A 24674-nucleotide genomic window follows, 5' to 3' on the forward strand; every position below is an offset into this window, starting at 1 on the left:
GAAAAATCCTCCAGGTCCTGCAGATTCTTCAGTTTTTAAGCATTTTTTTGCATAATTTGAACCCTTTCCAGCAGTGACTATGATTTTCAGATCCATTTTATCACACTGAGGACAACTGAGGGACTCAAACACAACTATTAAAAAAGGTTCAAACATTCACTGATGCTCCAGAAGGAAACAAGATGCATTAAGAGTTGGGGGGGTGAAAACTTTTGAATTTGAATATCAAGGTAAATTGTACTTATTTTTTCTTCCAGGAAACATGCAAGTATCTTCTGTTGCTTCCGGAGGGCAGTACTAAATGAAAAACAACGATATTTAAACAAAATAAGAAAAATTTGGACATCTTCATCCTGTTCAAAAGTTTTCACCCCCCAAATCTTTGAACCTTTTTTTAACAGTTGTGTTTGAGTCCCTCAGTTGTCCTCGGTGTGAAAAGATGGATCTGAAAATCATACAGTCACTGCTGGAAAGGGTTCAAATATGTAAAAAAAATGCTAGAAAACTGAAGAATCTACAAAACCAATGGTTCACACACTTTTGAATGGGGCCATTTGAATAAATTCAGCTTTTTTTTTTTTCGTGGACTATATGTAAATATCTTTTATGTAAAATATCTTACTAAAGTACTAAACAAAAAATAACATGCATTTTGTATGATCTCTCTTATTTTGTTAAAATTTTTCACATTTTCACAGATTCTGCAAGTGGTTCACATACTTTTTCTTACAACTGTATAGTCTTAAATATTGTTAATCCACATTATTATTATTTTTCAATTGCTTACAGGCTGTATTCTACACTTTGCTATGGAAGCTTTTTTCCGCCACTAAATAAAAAAGGTAATTGCGACTTTTTCTCTCACAATTGCAAGATATAAACTCGCAATGGCGAGTTATAAAGTCCCAATTCTGACTTTATAACATGCATTTGAGACTTTATAACTTGCAAATGTGAGTTTTGCAAATCAGAATTGCGAGTCAGAATTGAGAGAATCGCAAGAATCGCAATTTTCCTTATATTGATTTAAACAAATTTTATGGCCTTACAAGAGGCCTAAGCAAGAGCTTTTTAGAGAATTTTCACTACACCTAGACAGCATAAGAAACAGGAACCGGATTGACTAAAAACTGAACTAAACTGACTAAAAAATAATCAGTGTCATTCACCAGATCTTCTTTGTAGCAACACAAAGGGTAAAATCACTAACAGTAAGCGCAAACAAATAGAGGCAATAATATATAAGTATACTCTTATATACTGTATTGTTTTATACATATTATTTAATTATAAACAGTTAAAACCAAAAAAGATACTTAAAATACCCTCATGTTCTGTTGATGCAAATCATTTCCCAAAGGAACAAGATATTTATGAACTGTTATTTTTTTTTCTGTACACTCAGGCAGCAAAAAAAGCTTGTCCTCACGACAGGTGACACCGTACTAGAACAGCTACCTCCCAGAACCCCATCGAGCAGATGTTAACCCCTGGGCCTCGGTAACTAATGCTCCACCAAAAGATTAGGTGATGGGCTTAAAGCAGAGCCGGTCTCTTGTCAGCCCACACAAACAACAACGGCGAGTGGGGAACAGCTTGCACCCATTTCCATAGAGCTTTTCCAAATGCCCTTTCTTCCGATGATCCACCCTGACAAGCTTGGTCCGTGGGCAAAGCCAGCACTGTCGCCGGTGTCACACGCACTGTTAAATCTCCCGCAGCTATTTTGGGATCAATTGCCCGTCACCAGCCACACATACACGCTCTCTAACGCACACGCGTGCTCTCACTTTCACTCAAGGCTATAGATAGAGGCTGGAGCTGTCTGGTTCAGTCTTGCCCTGTGTAAACGTGGCTAAAAATAGAATGAGGACTAATGAAATGCAGAGATTGTGAGGCACTTGATTAACATGAAGACTTCCAGACAGGGATCCATTTCATTTACATTATCACAATGACCCTGCTATGAGATAAGGATGTGCATAAAACTATGCATGAGCACAGACATGCTTTAGGCGCTCAGCTTTATTTACAGTGCCTTTAATTTGGGAAATGATCTTTAAAGCATACTGTTTAACTAAAGCTATAGACATGTTTGCTTGTTGGCATGACTAAGGTCACTAAAAATGGGAAATAATATACAGTAACTCACCATATAAATAATCAATATCATTCTCCAAATCTGTATTATAGCTACACAAACTACAGGGTGAAAACAGTACATACAAACAAATGCAGTAAACAAGTTTACTCTTAAATATTGTTTAATCCACATGTAAGCAATAAGTTATGAGAGGCTGAGCTGTATCGTGAATAAGTCACGACTGAAGGGTGTTGTTAGGCAAAATGCGAAGCGAAGCCTTCCTTCCGCTGGAAAAAATAGTCCCTGACCATGAACGGCAACAGAAGTTACATTATCACACCATTAGATGGCGGCAAAGACTGTCTTTATGAGTGTATCAGTCAGTAGCAAAGACTTTTACATTGAAAAGACTGAATTGTTATGAACGCGGAACAAGACGCAACTGACAAATGCTTTGACTAGCAACTGTCAGTCACGGGAAAACCCCTTAACTGTTAAAAGGACAAAATAATACATCGGACATTTAAAGAGATTTTTTATTATGAACACAAGACTGACCTGAAGGAAAATGCAAAATCTGAATGCAGGTAATAAACACGCTTACTCAGCCTCTTTCTCACAATACTCTTCTACATACAGTAAGCTTCAATGAACAATATAAATTGAGAACATACAGTTTACGCTGCTAAGAGTGGTTGCTAAGGGTGTTGTGTAGTGATACACAGAACTGTTGGGTGAAGCGGTCATAGCCGTGTTTTATCTTGAAGCTATTGACCAATCAGAATCAAGGACAGGAACTAACCATTTTCTAATATTATTTATAAAATAGGGGAAACTAGAATGCTACTTAAAATACCCTTGTGTTTTGTTAATATTGACTTTACTCTGACCCCAATGATTTTTTTTGTGTATGATGTGCATACATATACAGTATACACAAACATTATTATATAACCAATTTGTATTATAAATAAACTCTATTTTCAATCTCTTATTTCTCCCATAAAATTGTTTTCATGACCTAACCCCATTTGACAGATGTTATTTTAGCAAAGTTGGCATGTTATTTTCAGAAATATGACTGTTCTCCAATATTGCTTCTGTATGTGGTCAATCTAGTGTGGTCACACTAATCAGAAAATGTTATTTTATTAAACTTATTTTTAACTTCTTTTTTTTTTTTTAAAGGGCATTGGGGTCTCTCAGATCATGAGGTTTAAAAAAAGTCAAGTTATTATATTTACTGTATTGCTTTTAAAAATTATTTCTAATGAAATGCCCTAACAGTTACAGTTACAGCACATGACCCTATTAGTTACAACTAAGAGATTATAAATGCCTTTGGGTACAAAAATTGGCTGTTTGAAGATAAATGATTCTGTATTACATAACATATATTCTGTTTTACTCTTTCAGTGCATAAAGGGCAAAATGAAAAGGGTAAGTGTCAATCACAGTCTACTGCAACCTGTTTGCTGCATCCCCCTTTGAGTCATCACTGGAGGAGCGGTCTCTCTGTCGTCATCACCTGACATTCACTTTTCTTCTATTCGCAATAAGGGTTTATTTTCGTCATTTCTCTCTGCCTGATGACTAATATAACAAACCCTTATGGTGAACATGCCACATCAACCTGTTCGAGCAACTGTCAATACAGCACACTACTGGCAGCGTCTGTCAAGGTCAAGGAGTGCACTTCAGAAACTAGGCTACTATTACAAATTCAATAGCTTCATCAAATGTCTTGCTTATCTTTTTAGGATTGTAAGGTTGGTTACTGTAGCACATCTGTCTACCAATGCAGACTTTCCAAGTTCTAAGTCCCCGTAAACTCTTGTGCAAAAGTGATCTGTTTAAAAGTGACATGCATACAGGGTTAAAGCAATGCAGAATATAGTATAGTATAGTATATACTATAGGATATATACTAAATATAGAATAGTATGTATTATAGAACACTAGATAATTTGACTTTCTCTCTCTCTGTGTGCATTTATAAAGCAGAAACACCTGTCAGAAAAGCACTACGGTAGCCTACAGATACAGGATGATCTAATGGAGAAAGTCGACACGGTTTTTCGGTACCTGTGCGGGATGTGGCAGTCCGGTGTGCGTATCTTCTAAGCGGTGGCTTTGTCTCCCTCTCTTGCCTTTGTGAATCAAGCTCGCATTCCAGCTGCGATTCACTAATCTCCTGACGTTACTGCAGAGACAGCTTGATTCACCAATGACCGCCTCCCGGCATTCAAACGATGTTTGCTCAACCCTCTAATGAAATGCAGCCCTGCGAGCGCGGGGGAGATTCATGGACCAATAGCCTTCTCCTAAAAGCTGATATGCAAATTGGAGAAGTTACGTCAGAGGTTTCGCCAGCAGTTGGCTGTTGCGGCGCTATGACACGTTCAGCAGGTTGTTTTTAGTAAATGTGGTGCAGGGCAAAGCAGAGATTTCTCGAAATGAATCCTGTCAGACTCGAAAACACTGGCAGCACGGGTTGAATTGTGCGGTGAGTTGATTTAAACTAAAGCATATGAATGCTATAAAACACGGTTTATGGGTATCTGATAAAACCCTGCTGAGAGAAACTATTTAACGTAAACGGTTAAACTGGTTTGCTGGTCAACGCTGGTCTCCCAGTCTGTTTGCTGGTTTGGGGTACTTTTCAGCTGAGGACCAGCTTTGCTATGGCTAGGAAACCAGCTTTTAAGAACTTCAAACATCATGCTAAATATTAATTTATATAGCTTTTGCTCAAGGTAACATCACCAGTTTACCTCATTACAAACTAGCTACAAGGTGAAATCATATCATCAAATATATCATCATGACCACCACCCTCTTGATGTGAAAAGGGAAGTTTTTGTGTAATTTCTGTATTATAATTAATAATAATGTATCATGTTAATGGCCATTGAATTACAAAACTGTTATTATCCGATCAGTAGCACACAGTTGTTTTTAGGGTTTTTGTATAGTTTTGTTTTTAAAGGGTTAGTTCACCCAAAAATTAAAATAATGTAATTTATTACTCACCCTCATGTCGTTCTACGCCCGTAAGACCTTCATTCGTCTTCGGAACACAAATTAAGATATTTCTGGTTAAAGGATTATTTACTCACCCCCATGTCATCCAAAATGTCCGTGTCCTTCTTTCTTCAGTCGAAAAGAAATTAAGGTTTTTGATCAAAACATTCCAGGATTTTTCTCCATCTAGTGGACTTCAATGGCCTCCAAATGGTTGAAGGTCAAAATTACAGTTTCAGTGCAGCTTCAAAGCAAAGAATTCCGGCAGTGTAGACACTGCTAAGTGTATTACTGCCCTCCACAGGTCAAAGTTTGAACTAATTGTTATATACTTGAACTAGCATATTGTATATGACAATTTAGTTCAAACTTTGACCTGAGGAGGGCAGTAATACACTTAGCAGTGTCTACACTGCCGGAATTCTAATAGACAAGAAGAAGAGAGCTAGTTCAAGATGAGCATTTATGGTTAAAACATATAATTTTTAATATTTTTTAGAAAATGAGCGATGGTTTAGATAAGACCCTTATTCCTCGTCTGGGATCGTGTAGAATGCTTTGAAGCTGCAATGAAACTAATTTTGACCTTCAACCGTTTGGAGGCCATTGAAGTCCACTATATGGAGAAAGATCCTGGAATGTTTTCATCAAAAACCTTCTTTCTTTTCGACTGAAGAGAGAAGGACATGGACATCTTGGATGACATGGGGGTGAGTAAATTATCAGGAAATTTTAAGATCCATAAAGGTACTAAAAATATGTTTAAATCAGTTCATGTAAGTTCAGTGGTTCTATCTTAATATTATAAAGCGTCGAGAATATTTTTTGTGCACCAAAAAAACAATATCTAGTGATGGCCGATTTCAAAACACTGCTTCAGAGCATTATGAATCTTTTGAGTCGAATCAGTGATTCAGATCTCGTATCAAACTGCTAAAATCACATGACTTTGGCGCTCCGATCCACTGATTAGATTCGTAAAGCTCCGAAGCTTCAATCGACCATCACTAGATATTGTTAAAAAGTCGTTATTTTGTTTTTTTGCCGCACAAAAAATATTCTCATCGCTTTATAATATTAAGGTAGAACCAATGTACTCGCATGAACTGATTTAAATATGTTTTTAGTACCTTTATGGATCTTGAGAGAGGAAATGTCATTGCTGTCTATGCAGGCCTCACTGAGCCATCGGATTTAATCAAAAATATCTTAATTTGTGTTCCGAAGATGAACGAAGGTATTACGGGTGTAGAACGACATGAGGGTGAATAATAAATGACATTATTTTCATTTTTGGGTGAACTAACCCTTTAATTGATATGGAAGAACAAGAGTGTCAAATGAAATGCCTTATTTTGTTACATCACACCACTTTCGAGTATCCAAACATTGGCCTTCTGCTGAACATCTCTGGAATGTTAGGCTATTTGAAGTACCTCCCATGATTTTGCAAAGTAGGCTATGTTTCTGGATCTATCATCCTAGTTGGTCCTGGAAGAACATTCCTATCCAATTAGATTTTAAGTTTATAGGGTATATGTTTGTTTGACAGGAATTTTTCCAGGATCAACAAAAGATGATGTCTTCTTGGCAAAATCACAGTCACATGGTTGGTAAGTAAATGAAAATATAAAGAAGGAAACTTCTGCAGGAAAACATGTTCTTTATTAAAACACAATTAAACTCGTTATTTATTGAAACACACTGCAAAGTAGCACAAAATGTTTCTTCTTCCAAAATGTATACAACACCAGTGATTGATTCAATCAAGTACATCTTCAAATTTAATTAATGTAAACATTCTGTTTGCCTTACAAATTAAAGATGCTGCATCCAAGCACATAAAATTGCTCCATGTTACAGACTACAAGACAGATGTGTTTATAGGAACAGTCCTTTTCACCACTACAGAAAAGAAGCACAGTGTTTATACATGTAATAATGTGTTTACATATTTCTGCTTCATAAAAGAGAACCTCCACTTAGTTATATTGTCTATAAACTTTGTTTTTACTTTGTCTGTATCATGCACAAGATGTTTAGCTGTAATATATGACTGCAGACGCATACGGCAATACATTTTGTTTATTTCATACATCCTGAAAATGATAAAGTCTCTCAGTCTGGAAGAGGAATTTCCACAACCTCATGCTTTCTGATATATATAATCTCTATTATGCCATCAATTATATAAGAGGTTGACCCAACAAAACTGTAATATATATAAAAGCTAATATCCTAAATTACCTTTAGCATTGTATGATTTTCTGGTTTCCTTTAGAGGAATGTAGTATTTGACTGTGTCCAAGTCAGTTTAACATTCACAATGACGCTTAAAATCTCTGAAGCTCAGCCCAGGATATTCTGTGGTTGATCTCTGCCATTCTTATGTCAAGATTGTCAACAAAGCTCTAAAGCAGTAGCACAGCCCTCTGAAGACAAGCGCTCTATCTATGCTTGTATCTCACTGTACAGGGTCCATCTGGCTGCTGGGTTCCCACCAAATGCAGAGGGCTCTATAAAAACCAGAGACATATTTACCAAGTGCATTGACCACATACATATGATATACAATCCAAGTAAGTATTTAGACACCCTTACAATGTATGAATTTATCGCATTGTATGCAAAAATACTGTATAAACACAAATGGCATTCGAAAACAAATGTATCACGGTTTACATGATTGAACCTATTTTTGCACTGACTACTACACTATTGTTCCGTTCAAAAGATTTGTTTAATGTTTTTGAAATAAGTCTCTTGCATTTATTTGATTTAAAAATACATTTAAAAAGTGATATTGTAAAATATTATTACAATTTTGAATTGAATAAATATATTTTAAAATGTAATTTATTCCTGTGATGGTAAAGCTGAATTTTCAGCATTACTACAGACTTCAGAGTCGCATGATCCTTCAGAAATCATTCTAATATGCTGATTTGCTGCTCAAGAAACATTTCTTATTATTAATGTTGAAAACAATTGTGCTGCTTAATATTTTTTTGTGAACCGTGATGCATTTTTGTCAGGATTCTTTAATAAGTAAAACATTCAAAATGATTTGAAATAGAAATCATTTGTTACATTATAAATGTCTTATAATCATTTGTTCTTGCTGAATAAAAGTATTAATTTCTACCATATCTTACTGACAGCAAACTTTTGAACATTACTGTATATATCAGAGATGCACCGATGTATCGGCCAACAATCAGTATCAAGTGGTTCAAAAGTTATATCTCAAAAAACATGCATGAACATCAAAAGGTATGTTGAAAGATACAGTACAACCTACCAGAATCTATCATGTCTCATGTAATCACTTAATCTGTGTTTCAACCAAAGAAAGACATCAATAAAACCGCTTGTGAACAATATGTCACATAACGTCACATTTACCTCAGGAATGTTGTCTAATGTTCACAGTTCTTTAGTTAGCTCTATAATATATATATATATATATATATATATATATATATATATATATATATATATATATATATATATATATATATATATATATATAAATACACGCACTAGAAAGGAGCTTATTTACTGCTGATTATATGTTTGACTAAATTTGCCATTAAGACAAGTGCTTATGAAAACTGCAACTGAGTTTTATACAAACATTTCAGTTTTTATTTGAATGTAATATATCTGGAAATAAATATCAGCTGAATATAATACCTCTGTTGTTAATTGTAACCTCTAATATTATAGTGTACCAAATGAGAGTGTTCCCTGTATAGTTTTCAGTATTATTTGATAGAGAAAAATCTAATTATTGGCATCAGTCGATTATAATTTTGAATAATAAGCTATAGGTATCAGCAGAGAAATTTAGTATCTGTGTATTTCTAGTATATATTGTTATATTATTATTTATAATTTTGTTATAGAAATGTTGTTTGATATATATATATATATATATATATATATATATATATATATATATATATATATATATATATATATATATATATATATATATATATAATATATTTATCAAGTTGCTGTAAAACAGAAATGTTGTTCCTCTCCTTATGACCATGAAATACATAAATGCATGATTCATGTCTAGATCCATGCTCCTGGAATGAACTTATTCGTTGGTGGGCGAAACTTACAAAGCTATTTTTGGTCAGGCCTGAGAATTGCAAGGGTAAAGAGCAGGACGGTGCTTAAGCATTAGATTGGGCCCTTGTTGGGTAAATACTGCCATAGGAACACATCTGGAAATGATTAACCTAATGCCTACTTTGAAGCCATCTCTTTCAAGGCTTATTTACCATTCTCTATTGGATGTTACTCTTTCTCAGGCTGCTTACCGGTTTAGGCACTGGATCCAACAGGGTGAATTCAAACTTGTAGAGGATGAGGGCAACAAACATATGCAGTTCCATAATGGCATACCACCTGATGACACAAACAACAAGTGGTTCATTTTCTTTTTCATGCGCTCTTTCTCATTAAGAAAATTTTCTAGAAGCAAACTTATTGCTCTGAAGTGCTCATCACTTCACAAGCCAGCTTGAATAGCACTATGTGTATTAGTATTCTGATGGAATATTCCATTCTGTCTAGCTGCCACCCTCCCTCGAGTGCTACCAAATACTGGGAAAACTGCAGGTAGAAAAGCAAAATGTGAATGAATGCCTTGTTTTGTGTTCAAATTCCAGGTGCATTCATAGCCACAGTGGCTTTGTTTGGTGGATGGGGAAGAGGAAAATCAGATCCAGCGAAGTGCAAGAATTAAAGATAGTTCCTGGGTGAGACAGAGCAAGGAATAATGGTAGGCAATAAAGGGAGGGCGAGAGATGCAAGTCATGTTTCTTGAAATAATCAGCCCAAATAACCTTGAGGGCCGTGACTCATTCAGGGGCACTGTGTTAGTGACGCAAGTAGCCAATCTCCTAAAATGATCAAAATCAAATCAGATTGAGTGAGGAAAATGAAATACGTGGGTGTGCCACACTCAGTGTACTAATTTATGGCCACGTCCAGCTGAGGGATCTATGCAAGCCTGAGAAATCATTACAGAGCAGCCTTATGGCAATGTGACATTTGAATGCAGGAAGTTGGTAAGCATAGATTGAATATTTCAATGGCATTTGAAATGATTGAGAATGAGAATGTGATAGTGATGTTAAATGGTGCTATGCAGTGTTGGTGGTAATGCATTACAAATAACGCGAGATGCGTAATCAGATATGTTTTTTAAGTATAGTAAAGTAATGCATTACTTTTATAATTTACAACAAAATATCTGAGTTACTTTTTCAACTAAGTAATGCAAATTACTTTATTTTCCCATTTAGTGACTTTGACACCTCTCCTGTCCCCATGTTAAAGAGTGATTCATAGTTGAACAAAATGGCTGCATCCAAAAACCGAAAAATGCTGCCTTCGGAGGGCACATTCCAAGGTAGGAAGGCATCAAGGCATGTCCGAATCCACTGTTAGCTTCGCTTCCTGTCTCCTAAGATAGCTTTATCTGATTGATTTTTGAAGGCAGCATAGATGTATCCTTTGCCGCCTTTGATAGCCCACAATCCTGTGCTTTCCATTCTGTGACAGTTGAGCTAAAAAAATAAAGATGGCGGTTGGTGGTCACTTTGTGTAAATAATGTTTTTGACCATTGTTTTCCACTTTTGATGTCATTTCTAACGAGAAATTACTATTGTAGTAATTAAATATTTGCTTAGGCATCACCAAAGCTCGCACTATTTTGCTGTAGATCATTAAACCATAATTCTGCCTCAGAAGTCTGCCCGAAATCAGTTTCATGAGGTGCCTTCATGCGCATACGCTGCCTGCAAAGTCATTGCCTGATAGGGCAACAAGGTAACAAGTCGGCTGCCTAAGGTTTCGGATGAGTGTTGAACTCTCTTCACCTTCTATTCTTCTGCAATCGAGAATGGCGGCACAGATGAAAAGGTTTGTTTGAGCTGCGCCCTCTACTGTACAGGCGTGAATTTGCATTTCCTTCAGGCTTATTCATTTAACTTTTGGTGTGAAAGGGCCTTTATTCATTTTTTATGTGTGTTACTAAAAAAAGGAACAAGCAAGCCATGCCCAGGAAAAATTAATGCAAAAGTAACACATTACTTTCCATTAAAAAAGTAACTGAGTAAAGCAATTAGTTACTTTTTTAGGGAGTAACACAATATTGCAACACATTACATTACAAACACATTTCCCAACACTGGTGCTATGCATAATAGAAAATGACATTTTATATTTGTTTAAATAATTAATTATTTAATTTTAATTTATTTTTTTATCTTTTATTTTATTTTTATATTTAGCTCCCAATATCCATCTCCCTTCCTCCCTATATTACTCCACCTCTCTCTTACTTTGTGTCTGTTTCTGTATCTTTGTATCTGTTTCTCCATCTCATTTATTCCCAGACTGATAATGCATCTGTTCTGGAGGGTCTCGAAAGGTCACTGGTCTGTGCCTATGCTTTTGATCTTCCTGTGCAGCTGGGAAAGTTCTCCCAGTCTTTATACAGCTCTATTAACGTCATACTGACCCCGGCCACATACTCCCCATGGCCTTGATGATGTCATCAGCAAGGGCCCAAAGGGCTGGGACATTAGGGCCAAGAATGCTCAGTACAACATAAAAGCAATGCCATGGATTTATATCAACATGGCACTATACCAGGAATGGGGTCATAGTGCACACTATCAGTAATGCAGCTCCATGATTTACAAGCATCACCTGTAAATCAAATCACACCCTGGAAAAGTTCTTGGTGGTAGCACCTATGAACTTTTCGTGCCAGCCTTGGTGTAAATAACCCAAGGAAACTGACATTCTCAGCAATAGAGCCAAAGGGGAAAAGATGGGCTGGTGCAGCTTGTGGCATTTGCTATAGGCCAAGTACAACCCATAGTGTTCCTGCTACAGGCCAAACCTGGCTAGAATGCAAAAACAGCCCCCGACTCACCTACTGGCTTCCAACATTCATAAACGTAGCTTTTATTATATTTTAATATTTATTTAATTAAATTTGATTGATTAAAATATGATTACAATAAAATTATAAAATTGTATTTTAATTTTATTACATTTGAAAATGGCAATATATATATATATATAAATTGCAGTTTTCAAATGTAATAAAATTGAAATACAATTTTATAATTTTATTTAGTTTTTTTAGAAAGAGAGATGGCTGAGAAACATTGCAAAAGAGAAAAGGTCAGAGGAATATCACTGAAAAAGAAGGATTATGATCAGGCAAGAGCTTTACGACCCACGTTAATATTAGAAAAGCTTTCCAGTGCTGTAGAGACCTAAGCGGGAAGGCCTGAAAACAGACACAGAGGTTGCGTTGTTTCTGCTCCGTACATGAGTAACAGTGGTTTTGCACAAAACCAAGATGCTGTTGTGATGTTAGCTAGTAACAGGACCATTTTAGATGTCATTGTTTGTCTGGAGCTGGTGTGCTGATGGCGACTAACAACCAACTCTTGTTTTTTTTGTACCATACATTATGTTCATTTGTTCCTTCTTGTTGTTCGTCATCTTTGCTCTATTTTTCGCAAAGCATTATTTTTGCATTGCTTCAGCTTTGATAAAGAGACATCCACTCTTTCATTGCGTGTTTGTGCGTTTTGGGGGCGGAGCAATGAAGGGAGGGGTGTGTTTGTTTGGGCTGATTTCAGACATCAACAGAGTTCCTCAGAAATTGCTCACTGTTACAGCCTGATTTTATTTTATTTTATTTTTTTTTTGCATGATTTAAGCTAGAGAATCTTTTTGTTAGTATGATATTATTGTTGTCAGATTTTATTACTAAATAAAATGTTATTGCTTACTTAAATGTAATCTTAATATTTTCTTTCTATCTAAATCTTAAGATTTCAGTCTTTCCCCATTCAAGTAAACCGAAACTGTATGTGCTTGACTGGAAAAGTAACTAAAATGCAGCCAGATGTGCATGGCATGAAAGCCCTAACATCACTGAGCTGACTTCATAATGATGCAACAAGTTCAATTGTGTTATTTGTGCAAAGTTCAGTGAAGATCAAGACAAAGACCAGCTGTCAATGGAAAAAAGACACAATGATCGGCACATAAGATGATGCACTACGATAAAATATTTAAACATTTAAAAAAATGAAATTCTGTGCCTTAGTAAATTTGGTGAATTAAAATTAGCCAGATTCTTGAAATATAAAACATTAAATTTCATGGAATTGTTTCCCAGCATGCAGTGGCATGATTAAATCTGCAAGTCAATTTACAATTTACAGTTTTTTGCATTATTTGCACTGGTGGTTGTATTTACTGCCCCTTTGAATAATAAGTGATGTTGTGTGTCGAGTGCATCTTTTTTTTTTAAGTATGTGGTTGTCACTGTTGTGGTTTATGTGTTGGATGTTAAAGTCCCCATGAAGTCAAAAAAGTTTTTTGTCTTTTAGTATCAATATGTTAGTCTTACTGTTATCTATAAGCTAGTGTGCTCCAAAACAATGACAAAATTTGCATTTAGAAGATATAAACGTTCAAAACTTAGTCTCTCACTTTCTCCAATAAAGATCAACGATTTTGATGACATCATCCCTTCAGCTTCTCATCAGATTTTCTGTCCAATCAAATGCTCTCTAGAATCTAAAGCATTCTGCCCCCCTCATTATACATTAAGTAAACGCTGAAGCTGCTGCTAAAATCGGTCACTTTTTCACACATTTACTCTTTTCTACATGGTGAATGGCACCTAGTGCACTACATAGGGGATACGGAATGATTCAGACACTGTAAATATGCTTTCCATTAGAGTGAATGAAGTCTGGTTTCACATAAGTGTCACGCAAACCACAGCAGCACACAGTCTGCTCCGGTCCAACAGCACAGAGCAGATCATATGCGTCATATGAGTCGGCGCATCCCAGAAAACGTATCGGACCCATTTAAATTCTGCACAGAATGCTATATTTTAAAACGATATGGTTCAAAAGGAAACTGTGGTTTTACCGAGCTCAACGGCTCTGGACGAGCTGAGATATTTGCCATTTTAAAAAAGGGGAGGAGCTGTTTGATATGTCCAACCCTGTCTTTCTGTTTCAGTGAAAATTACGTCAACACATTGAATAACGCTGCGTGTTTAAGGCACTTCAGTGGACCTTTAAGGATGGAAATTGTGGATGAACATACTGTTATAAAAACAATCGATGTGTTGCAACATGTTGTCTTTTACATCATCAGCAGTAGTAGTAAACATTTGACAAAAAGCTGAAAATTAAATCTAAATACATTTATTACTTTTTTTTTTTAACATTTAAACAGTTTTTTTTCTAGAATACATGCAAAAAATATTCAATTATAATATTTATATATTTAATTGCATGGAATACTTTCCTGGATTTAATGAAGTTTATTGAATGTTATAATTTTTCAAGTGTATACAAAGATAATTTTGTATAAACACAAGAGTTTTTCTAACCTTCCTGGGCACTGATTTTTCCCCCCTCCAAATGCCACAAACCCTTCCAAAAGGACATTCTTTTCTAAATCTGCCTTTTCCCATCGTTCCTGTGGGAAGAAAAGTTTCATTAAAAATAATCCACTCAGACGATGGCCAGTCCAGAATACACCAATAGAGCCTGTCTTCCAGCACTCCAAGATTTAATTTAATAACTAGACATATTTACAGTAATCTCTGAATAACACTCAATGCGATGTCCACCCGTTCACTAATGCGGCTTTCAAATCAATAATTAATAATTGCATAAATCAATAATTGCTATTGAGTTACATTAACAACTCAAAAGCTGACAAAATTAAAGCAACTTTTGAATTAGTCAAAAAGTCCAGCCCTCTGAGGCCGTCATAGATTCAAAACAATTTATATAGTTTTCCAATGGAAAAGAATACTTAATGTCCATTTAGACAGCAGCCATATCCATTCAGTGTGTAAAATATTTAGATTTCATTTAGGAAAAAAAACTGACTCTTTAACACACTCTTTGAGCAATTTAAAGTGCATTTCCACTGTTTGAGAGGGAGTTTTTAATAACAGAGTGGCTTTGATTTGAAAGTAAACATATCTTTTGCTAAAAACAGCATTTAAAGCATACAGTATAGATGTAGGTCTGACCCAGTCTCTGTGAGCTGTTCTATTTCTTTCAAAACATTAGTAGACAGAAATGTAATGGGATCTCTATAGGCGTTTGCCGGAAGGTTAATTGTGAAGATAACTGTCAGGCCTATTATTTCTGTTTTAATGGAGCACAGCTGGAGTTTTCAAGCACATTGTGACCAGCACTCTACAGCTTGCCAGACAAAATGGAAGGAAGTTTTATTGAAAGAAAAAACTAATAAAAGAGATGCCGGTTCTATCATTGATGCCTCATAGTAGAGCAAAACAAACTACGTAAAAACACTTCTCAAAAAGTACAGGAACATTTAATAGTAAAGCACTTTATTTGCTGGAAAAAAGCATTTTATGAGCATGTGTCTTTTGTCTATTTTATTTTGGTTTATAGTGGAATTTGTGTTAACCTCATCCTGTGGCTGAGGTCATTCAGAAAGGTGAAGTTACTCACAGGTTTGAAATCTTCCGGGTCTGGGAAATACTTGGGGTTTCGGTGAGCCCAGTAAGGAGACAACATCAGCATGTCTCCAGATGGGACAATATAATTCTGAAAGCAGAAAAAACTAAATATAGTTCTTTTTTAGTTAACAGAAAGCCTGTGTTAAAGGGCAGATCTCTCTCTCTCTCTCTTTCTTAGTAATGTGCAACTAAAGTCAGAGAGAGAGAGAGACACTTTAGTTGCACATTACTAGGAAATTGGCTGTTTATTAGTACTTATAAACCACATATTAATGCCTTATTATGCATGACCATATTCTACAGGTGCTGGTCATATAATTAGAATATTGTGAAAAAGTTCATTTTTTTATTGTAAATTATTTTAAAAAATGAAACTTTCATTTATACTAGATTCCCTACATGTAAAGTAAAACATTTCAAAAGTTTTTTTTTTTTTTTTTTTTTTAATTTGTTGATTAGAGCGTACAGCTAATGAAAGTCCAAAATCCAGTATCTCAAAATATTAGAATATTTACATTTGAGTTTCATTAAATGACCATCCCTACAGTATAAATTCCGGGTATCTCTTGTTCTTTGAAACCACACTAATGGGGAAGACTGCTGACTTGGAAATGGTCCAGGAGACAATCATTGACACCCTCCACAAAGAGAGTAAGTCACAGAAGGTCATTACTGAATGGGGTGGCTGTTTACAGAGTGATGTATCAAAGCATATTAAATGCAAAGTTGACTAGAAGGAAGAAACTGGGTAGGCAAAGGTGCACAAGCAACAGGGATGACCACAAGCTTGAGAATACTGTCAAGTAAAGCCGATTCAAACACTTGGGAGAGCTTCACAATGAGTCAAATGAAGCCGGAGTCAGCGCATCAAGAGTCACCACACTCAGACATCTTCAGGAAAAGGACTACCAAGCCACTTCTGAAACAGAAACAACGTCAGAAGCATCTTACCTGGGCTAATGAGAAAAAGAACTGGACAGTGAACAGTGGTCGAAAGTCCTCTTTTCAGATAAAAGTTAATTTTGCATTTCATGTTGAAATCATGGTCCCAGAGTCTGAAGGAAGACTGGAGAGGCACAGAATCCAAGCTGCTTGAAGTCTAGTGGGAAGTTTCTGAAGTTAGTAATTATTTGGGGGGCCGTGACGTCTGCTGGTATTGGTCCATTGTGTTTTATCAAGTGCAAAGTTAATGCAGCCATCTTCCAGGAGATTTTGGAGCACTTTATGCTTCCATCTGCTGACAAGCTTTATGGAGATGCTGATTTCCTTTTCCAGCAGGACTTTAGCACCTGCCCACAGTGCAAAAACCACTTCCAAGTGGTTTGCTGACCATGATATTACTGTGTTTTATTGGCCAGCCAACATGCCTGACCCCTGAATCTATGGGATATTTTCAAGAGAAAGATGAGAAACAGTCAGATGATCTGAAGGCTCAATAGTGCCTCAGCAGTGCCACAGGCTGATCACTTCCATGCCACACTTCACTGATGGTGTAATTTGTGCTAGGAGCAAGTCATTTGCTGTAATATGTGCTGCCGACCAAGTATTGAGTGTACAAATGAACATACTTTAAAGAACTTGAACTTTTCTGTTTTGAAAATCCATTTTTTGATTGATCTTAGGAAATATTCTAATATTTTGAGATACTGGATTTTGGACTTTCGTGAGCTGTACGCTCTAATCATTAAAATTTAAAAAAGAAAACTTTTGAAATATTTTACTTTACATGTAGGGAATCTAGAATATATGAAAGTTTCATTTTTAAAAATAATTTACAATAAAAAAATGAACTTTTTCACGATATTGTAATTATATGACCAGCACCTGTACATCCTTAATCTTACCCAATACTTAAACTAAACAACTACCTTTCTAACTATTAAGAAGCAGTTGTTAGGAGTTTGAGGCAAAAGTTGTAGTTAATATATACACACACATATATATATAAAAGCGTGATGTGTGTGTGTGTGTATATGTGTGTATATGTGTGTATATGTGTGTATATATGTGTGTATATATATATATATATATATATATATATATATATATATATATATATATATATATATATATATATATATATATATATATATATATATATATATATATATATATATATTTATACACACACATCACGCTTTTATATATATGTATATGTAATATACACATACACACACTCGCACATGCAATACACAGCCTGCACTTATGGATAGGGATTTTAAGAATTAAATCTTAGCTTTTCTCTCCTTATTGTACATATGGTTTATAACACAGGAAAGATGCTGTTTATGTGCTACATACTATAGTATTTGTTCTGCATAAATCCAAGAGAAACACTGAAAAAAAAATTGTGTACACTGAATAATGTCACGGCTGACCTGTAATTTGAGAGGTCGCACTACTTTACGAGTGATGGCTCCAGGGGCCCTCAGCCGAATGCCTTCCATGATACACCACTTCACATATGGCATCTGTTGTAAGTCATCTAGGGTCACCTTTGTCTTCTCCTTGTCTTAAATGCAAAGCAAACACACAAGCACTTTAGTGACTATCCATAGCCGTAAGTACTACTGATGTGTGCTTAAGAGAAAGTCTATTTCAGTATGAACAAAGCCTGGACGGATTTGTCTAAACAGAAGCACAGTGAAACTATTTTATACTTATAGCCTATTTAACTCTCATGTGCTCTTGCGTTATGCATAATGAGGTGCATATGGTTCATTTTGACAACATGACAATAATGGTTATTAATGCATATGGAAATATGGGCTTATTTTATCAACAGATTTGAACAAACAAACAAAACTTAAATGTAAGGCTTGTCAAGCACAATGCTTGAGAGCTTGCTGTCCTCTAGTGGATTTGTGAGGAAATTCATGTATAAGTGGTCCCAAATATTGAGAGACATAGCATAATATAACTATAAATTATATAATATATCATTTCATTTCTAACCGTTTGAACAAATATTAACTATTCATGTAGACTACCGTTCAAATGTATGGGGAGATTTTTTTTAAAGAAGTTATTCTGCAGTGGTTCATTAAATTAATTAAAAGTGACACTAAAGACTTTGTTACATTGTTACAAATAAACCTATTTCAAATAAATGCTGTTATTTTTGTTCATGAAAGAATCCTGAAAAAAAGTGTATCAAAATTATTCAAAATATTAAGCAACACAGCTGTTTTCAATATCCTCGATCATCAAATCAGCATATTAGAATGATTTCTGAAGGATCATGTGACACTGAAGACTGGAGTAATGATGCTTAAAATTCAGCTTTGCCATCAGAGGAATAAATTACATTTTAAAATATATTAAAATAGAAAACAGATATATTAAATTGTAATATTTCAATATATATATACTCTATTTTAATAAATAAAGGCAGCCTTGGTGAGCATTAGAAACTGTACAAAAAGTCAGAAACACTGAAAAATCTTACAGACACTCACATTTTTGAACAAGGTTAGTTCATGTGTATAGCTTATGTTTATAATTACTGTCAATTATAAAGTGTTACCAGAAATATCTTTTTTTTTTTTTTTTTGTCTAATGTTGGCTGAGAGTATGGGAGGGGCTATAAAGATTGAAACCCACTGGTTTTGAGAGATTGGTTTTACCTTGGTCACCGAGGGCAGTGCTGATCTGATTCATTGCAATCTTATACACTGCAGGATTGGACACTATAAAAGCAATGGCCCAAAATGTTATCTAGAATAAAGTGAAACGTTTGGTCTCAGTAACATTCTGTTAATCTGGGTTAACACCAGCACTGACATAAACCTCTCACTTACTGGTATAGCATTTGCCAGAGAAGCCCAAAGCAAAAGTAAACCATAATTGGGTAGATATTTGTCAGGTATTGAAGTAGCCAGGTGCTGTAGTAAAGTCTAAGGAGAAACAGTGACAAATTATGAACTCTCTGGGTTTTATTGCATTATTTCAGGCATAGTCCACTCAAAAATGAAAACTCTCTACTCAACTTCATATTGTTCGAAACCTATATGCATTTCTTTCTTCTGCTGAATGCAAAAGAAGATATTTTATAGAATGCTGATAACCAAACAGATTAAATTCCGATTGACTTCCGTTGTATTTTTTGTCCATACAATGGAAGTCAATCTGAACAACAATTTTGTTGGCAACGTTCTTTAATACAGGTTTGAAACGACATGAGGGTGAGTAAATAATGATAGAATTTTAATTTTTGGGTACATTATCCTTTAAAGAATGAGTCTATTATGCTATTATGCTGATTACATATATATATTCATACACACACATATGTGCCATAGTCCTACAAAAGCCTGACTGAAACTCTTTAGCTCCCTCTATTGGTGCAAACATGTTAAACTCTATGTCATGAACATTAAACACTAGGCTATATCATATGTTTTGAGATCAACATTTTAAGTAACATTTTAAAAGATAATTCAAACCTGTTTTTGACAGCACTGTATGCAGAGTGAAACAGTTGACAGATATGAGCACTCCATTTCGGTTTCCAGGTATTTTCAAGGTTTTACATTTCTACTATCCCCATAAAAGCCATAGTTGTCTTTTATCCTCTATTACCTTTCCATAACTCTCACTGTAGACAGTCTCCTCAGCTTTGGCAACCATATTTCTTAGCAAAGAAAGGAGCCATTGCTTTGAGCTTGCCCATTCCCTGAAGACAGAAACAAAAACCCATCCCTCAGTCGTTTATTGTTTCAGCTTGTGTAAACATGATTCAGGAGACTAATTGTGTTTAATAATTGCATTTTTCTGTCATATTGTGGCAGTATTGCTCACATACTTCAGGAACATGTCTGGGAGTTGGGAGCCATACTCAAATCCATCGTCATATGTTGTGAACTTCTCAAGGAACTCCTGCCTGGATAGGGCGCTACTGGGGGAGTTACATCGGCCCAGTAAGTTACTCATCACTGCTGGGTACATAACACTCCTGAAACAAGTTAAAAAGTGTCTAATATTTAGAAAAAAGAATATTACTTGAATTTATCTTATTAGATTCCAGCATTGATATAGCAGATTATAATATATTATAGTCTACATATCATAAGCATAATCTAATGATATGCAGTGGAATAGGTACAGAATTTCCCATTTCCGTGTTAACCAGTTGCTGTAAAATGTATGGAAGGTATGTCTACTGTTCTCTAAGGGGAACTTTTGCACTATGTAAATAATTGATGTAGGAAGACTATACTTGATGAGCTCATTTAGCTGTCCAGATCCTTTGCTTCCAAGGCTCTCCAAATGGTCATTAAATTCTTCACAGAGATGAGCGGAGAGCATTGCCGTGTTGCCCGGAGTCAGTCTGCCCTTGATTATGGCGGAACAGGTCGGATGGGTCTTAAAGAAAATGTCTTTGCTGATAGAAGCTGGACAAGAACCCAAACAAGGTTAACATGAGTGATCACATTATCACTGCCTACAGTATTGATGACGTTCAATCATCAGCAAGGACTGTAATAAATCTTATATTGAGTTCAGAGTCTGTTCTAAGGTCACGTATAAAAGAGCAATGGTGTAGATTCATGAGCGTTAGCAATCAATTATAAAATTAAACATTTATTGCAAACATTGTACCTGTGTTGCGAACAGGTTCTTGCACTGCTTGTTCAAAATCAACATCTTTGGAGGAGAAAAAAGCTCGGAAGTCCTCATTTAGGGTCACAAATGTCAGTCTCTTCCCAGCAGCTACAACAGTGAAAACTGGTCCATACTAGGAAAAAAAACACATTATACTTTTAAGAATTGTATTTTTTTATTTATATTTCATACAAATGATTACATCAATGAAAAAATACAGTACAAAACAGGCAATTTATTTAGTGACTCCCTAGTGAACCTTAAAAGACTTTTTGTGTGATTTCTGCCTTGGCAGAAGCAATTACTGAATTTTAAAGCAGATGTCCATTCAGCAAACCTCTCATTAGTGTCGATTCTTTCACAGAACTGGCACAGCGGTGCCCAGAACAAAAATTTTGTCAAAAAAGGCCACTGTGTGCAGCTCCTGCCCTAGTTGCATAAATTAATGGTGCTGAACTGAGCTGTCCTCAAACTCGGTTAGTATGGCACAGCTCAAAAACAAAACACACTGAGACTGGCCACAGGGTTCCAGCACAATATTTTTGCAGATGGTAATGGAAGTATAAGCAGCCAGCCATCACAAAAAAAAAAAAAAAAAAAAAAAAAAATCTTGCAATCCCATAATATTAATAATTATGCATGCATTATGTAAATAAACAAGCATGGTGTAAAGCAAAGAATTTTGTGTGTACATTTTCTAATATTGATTATATTATAATAATTTGCAGTTATCTTTAAGATAAAATGTAAACCATAAAATTATATAAAATTATAATGTATATCTGTTACTTTTAAAATTTTAATTGTCGCAACTTTTACATTTTTCGCACAATAGTTGAGTGCAGCAGGTTCATCAAAATTTGCATGGGAGGAGCTGGACTTCTGTACCCTCTGGCAGATAATGCCACAAACAATTTGCAACCTTTTAAATACAGTTTTACATTTATTTATTTTTAAATGTTTTGTGAAAAAAAAATTGAATTCTGAAATCAAATTTCTGAAATCCCACTGCACTGTCACATGCATAAATGAAAAATACACACACACATTTATATATATATATATATATATAAGTGTGTGTGTGTGTGTGTGTGTGTGTATGCAATGCATCATATACAGTTATGATTCTTCATGCAAGTAATTTTCTCGATGGGCAAACTTACTTTGGCTCTGGCTTGCTGGATGAAGTGCAAAGGTGTTTTGCCAAATTCAAAAGCAGCACCAAACCAAGGTATCCAACCTCTTATGCATGGAGGAGCATTGGGATGGCTTTTACCAAAAATAAGATGAAAAGAAATAATCACAATTGACACCGTCAAAATCAAAGTAATCCATTCCATCGCAACCTAGAGTCCAATGATGTTCGACTGGAACGCATATAATGAGTCTGAGTGGAAAAAGTCCTGTTCACTTATCTGATAACTCTGGTAACGTATCAGATCGGATTTCCCCATTGTGATCTCTGATGATCAGAGCCATGACACAGCTAACCCCTCCCACTGTAAACGAACCCTCTGCAACCCTCTGCATCATTAGCCCCTTCTATTACAACACTAACCTATGGCAAGCCGTTTTAACATTTAAAAGTTAAGTTCGACTATCCGGAATTAACGTTGTAGATATCACCAACGTCTTTCTGACTAGTCGTAATTACATTTTGGATAGTTGGAATTGTCATTCGAGATATCTGTAACGTAATTGTGACTAGTCGAAACGACAGATAGAGATATCTGTAATGCAGTTTTGACTAGGCAAAACTGAATTACAGATATCTGCAATGACGTCATTGAAAACGACATTCAACTCGTCACACATCTTAAATGACAATTGCAGATATCTGTAATTCAGTTTTGCCTAGGCAGAATGAAGATTAAAGATATCTCAAATGTCATTATGACTAGTGATTATGGCATGGTGCCAATCAGTGCTAATTACGAGTTAACAGGTGCGATTTGAATGATTAGAACAACAACACGCTCTGCTCCCGCCTAAAAGTGCCGGCCTAATTTGCATAAACGTCATTTCGCCTAGTCAAAATTCTAATTCGAGATATCTGCAATTACATTTTGACTAGGCGGAATGAAAGTTACAGATATCTCAAATTTCAGATATCTCTAATCAAAATTCATTTCAAGATATCCATAACTTGATAATAGATATCTACAATTAAATTATGACTATCCCTAACTCCAGTTTGAGATATCTACAACGCCATTTTGACTAGTCATAATTCCAATTACAGATATCTACAACGTCATTTCGCCTAGTCAAAACTTAATTTGAGATATCTGAAAAAGAACAAGTAGATATCTTGAATTGAGTTGAATTAAAGATATCTTGAACTGGAGTTGTGACTAGTCAGAATCAAATTGTAGATATCTCAAACTGTAATTACAGATATCTACAATTCAGTTACAGATATCCGTAATTCATATAGTGGATATCTGCAACCGAATTGTAGATATCTATAATGATAAACCCCATACAAATGAATGGCAAAAGTGACGTCATTTGTCCTAGGAAGAATGTCTTTGTGGATATCTGAAATGACAATTATGGATAGGAAGAATGTAGTTGCGGAGATCTGAAATGTTCTTTTCGGCGAGGCAAAACTGAAATACAGATATCCGCAACACATATCCAGTCTAGCTGTTAAATGTTAAAACGGCTTGCCATACTAACCCCTCCCGCAATCTTCTCACACCATGGTATAACCCCACCTACTGTGTATTTAGCCCCTCCCTTTATCTCTATAGCCCCTCCTACTGTGCGACAGGTGTTGCTACTTGTAGCGCTGCTGACTGAGCAGTTCATCGATTTTGGTGGTTGAACATGTACGCCTATAGAAGTAGATGATTTCTAATGATGAACTAAGATAGATAGATAGATTTTAAAAGTATTTTAAAGTACTCTGGTAGGCTATAACACATTTCTAAATTTGCTACAGAAAAAAACAATGAAACGCTGTAATATACATCTACAGATTTTAATACTGTTTTTCATACCAATTTAACACAACATATAATCGTTTAAAAATTAAATTAAATCACAATAATAAATCACTTGCATTACTACAGGATTTCATTACTTATTACCGATATATTTAAGAAACAAAATAAATAAACAATTAAGCAATAAACAAAACTGTTATAAAAATATTAAAACATAGATTAGATTAGCCGAATTTGCTTTTTGATACTATATGAAACAGCAGATTTTTGAAACTTTTTTTTTTTTTTTTTTTTTACTTTTTTTATTGAAATATTAACAAAAATTACAAATTTACAAAACAAAATAGCATACAATTTACATTTAAAGCATCAATGTTAAGAGGGTCTTAGACAACAGGATATATAAAAGGCAAAAAAAAAGCACAAAATAAA

At 35.2% G+C, this 24674-nt stretch overlaps 2 protein-coding genes and 2 long non-coding RNA genes across 7 annotated transcripts in view; 2 read left to right on the forward strand and 2 right to left on the reverse strand.

Annotated features, from left to right (window-relative positions):
- The window catches only part of rcan2 (regulator of calcineurin 2), a 101649-nt gene extending 97323 nt beyond the window's left edge, over nucleotides 1-4326 (reverse strand). The window contains exon 1 of one of the 3 annotated variants that reach the window (XM_048207476.1): nucleotides 4169-4326. The gene's annotated coding sequence lies outside the window, so the exon portion shown is untranslated. Of the gene's footprint in view, nucleotides 1-1325; nucleotides 1580-4168 lie in introns of those variants that run through there. The other 2 variants (XM_048207478.1, XM_048207477.1) reach the window with 2 other exon arrangements.
- Nucleotides 4327-4473: 147 nt separating this feature from the next.
- On the forward strand, nucleotides 4474-6941 carry LOC125278371. Its single transcript, XR_007187130.1, has 2 exons — nucleotides 4474-4589; nucleotides 6660-6941. It is a non-coding gene; the product is annotated as an uncharacterized LOC125278371 (long non-coding RNA).
- LOC125278368 (24-hydroxycholesterol 7-alpha-hydroxylase) lies at nucleotides 6751-22785 on the reverse strand. Of its 2 annotated transcripts, XM_048207474.1 has the most exons (12): nucleotides 22455-22784; nucleotides 21289-21424; nucleotides 20906-21080; nucleotides 20492-20641; nucleotides 20269-20362; nucleotides 19488-19583; nucleotides 19314-19404; nucleotides 18066-18199; nucleotides 15680-15775; nucleotides 14578-14666; nucleotides 9445-9532; nucleotides 6751-7623 (listed from the first exon to the last, which is right to left on the reverse strand). In XM_048207474.1, the coding sequence occupies exons 1-12, from the start codon at nucleotides 22629-22631 to the stop codon at nucleotides 7555-7557; spliced, it is 1395 nt and encodes a 464-aa protein (XP_048063431.1). In that variant the 5' UTR covers nucleotides 22632-22784; the 3' UTR covers nucleotides 6751-7554. The 2 variants fall into 2 exon arrangements, with proteins under 2 accessions (XP_048063431.1, XP_048063432.1); XM_048207475.1 differs by lacking the exon at nucleotides 14578-14666 and having other exon boundaries at nucleotides 22455-22785.
- On the forward strand, nucleotides 7582-10683 carry LOC125278370. The gene is made up of 3 exons (XR_007187129.1): nucleotides 7582-7686; nucleotides 8269-8380; nucleotides 9796-10683. It is a non-coding gene; the product is annotated as an uncharacterized LOC125278370 (long non-coding RNA).
- Nucleotides 22786-24674: the final 1889 nt, after the last annotated feature.

The sequence above is a fragment of the Megalobrama amblycephala genome, linkage group LG11 (assembly GCF_018812025.1).
Source record: "Megalobrama amblycephala isolate DHTTF-2021 linkage group LG11, ASM1881202v1, whole genome shotgun sequence".
Lineage (NCBI taxonomy): Eukaryota > Metazoa > Chordata > Actinopteri > Cypriniformes > Xenocyprididae > Megalobrama > Megalobrama amblycephala.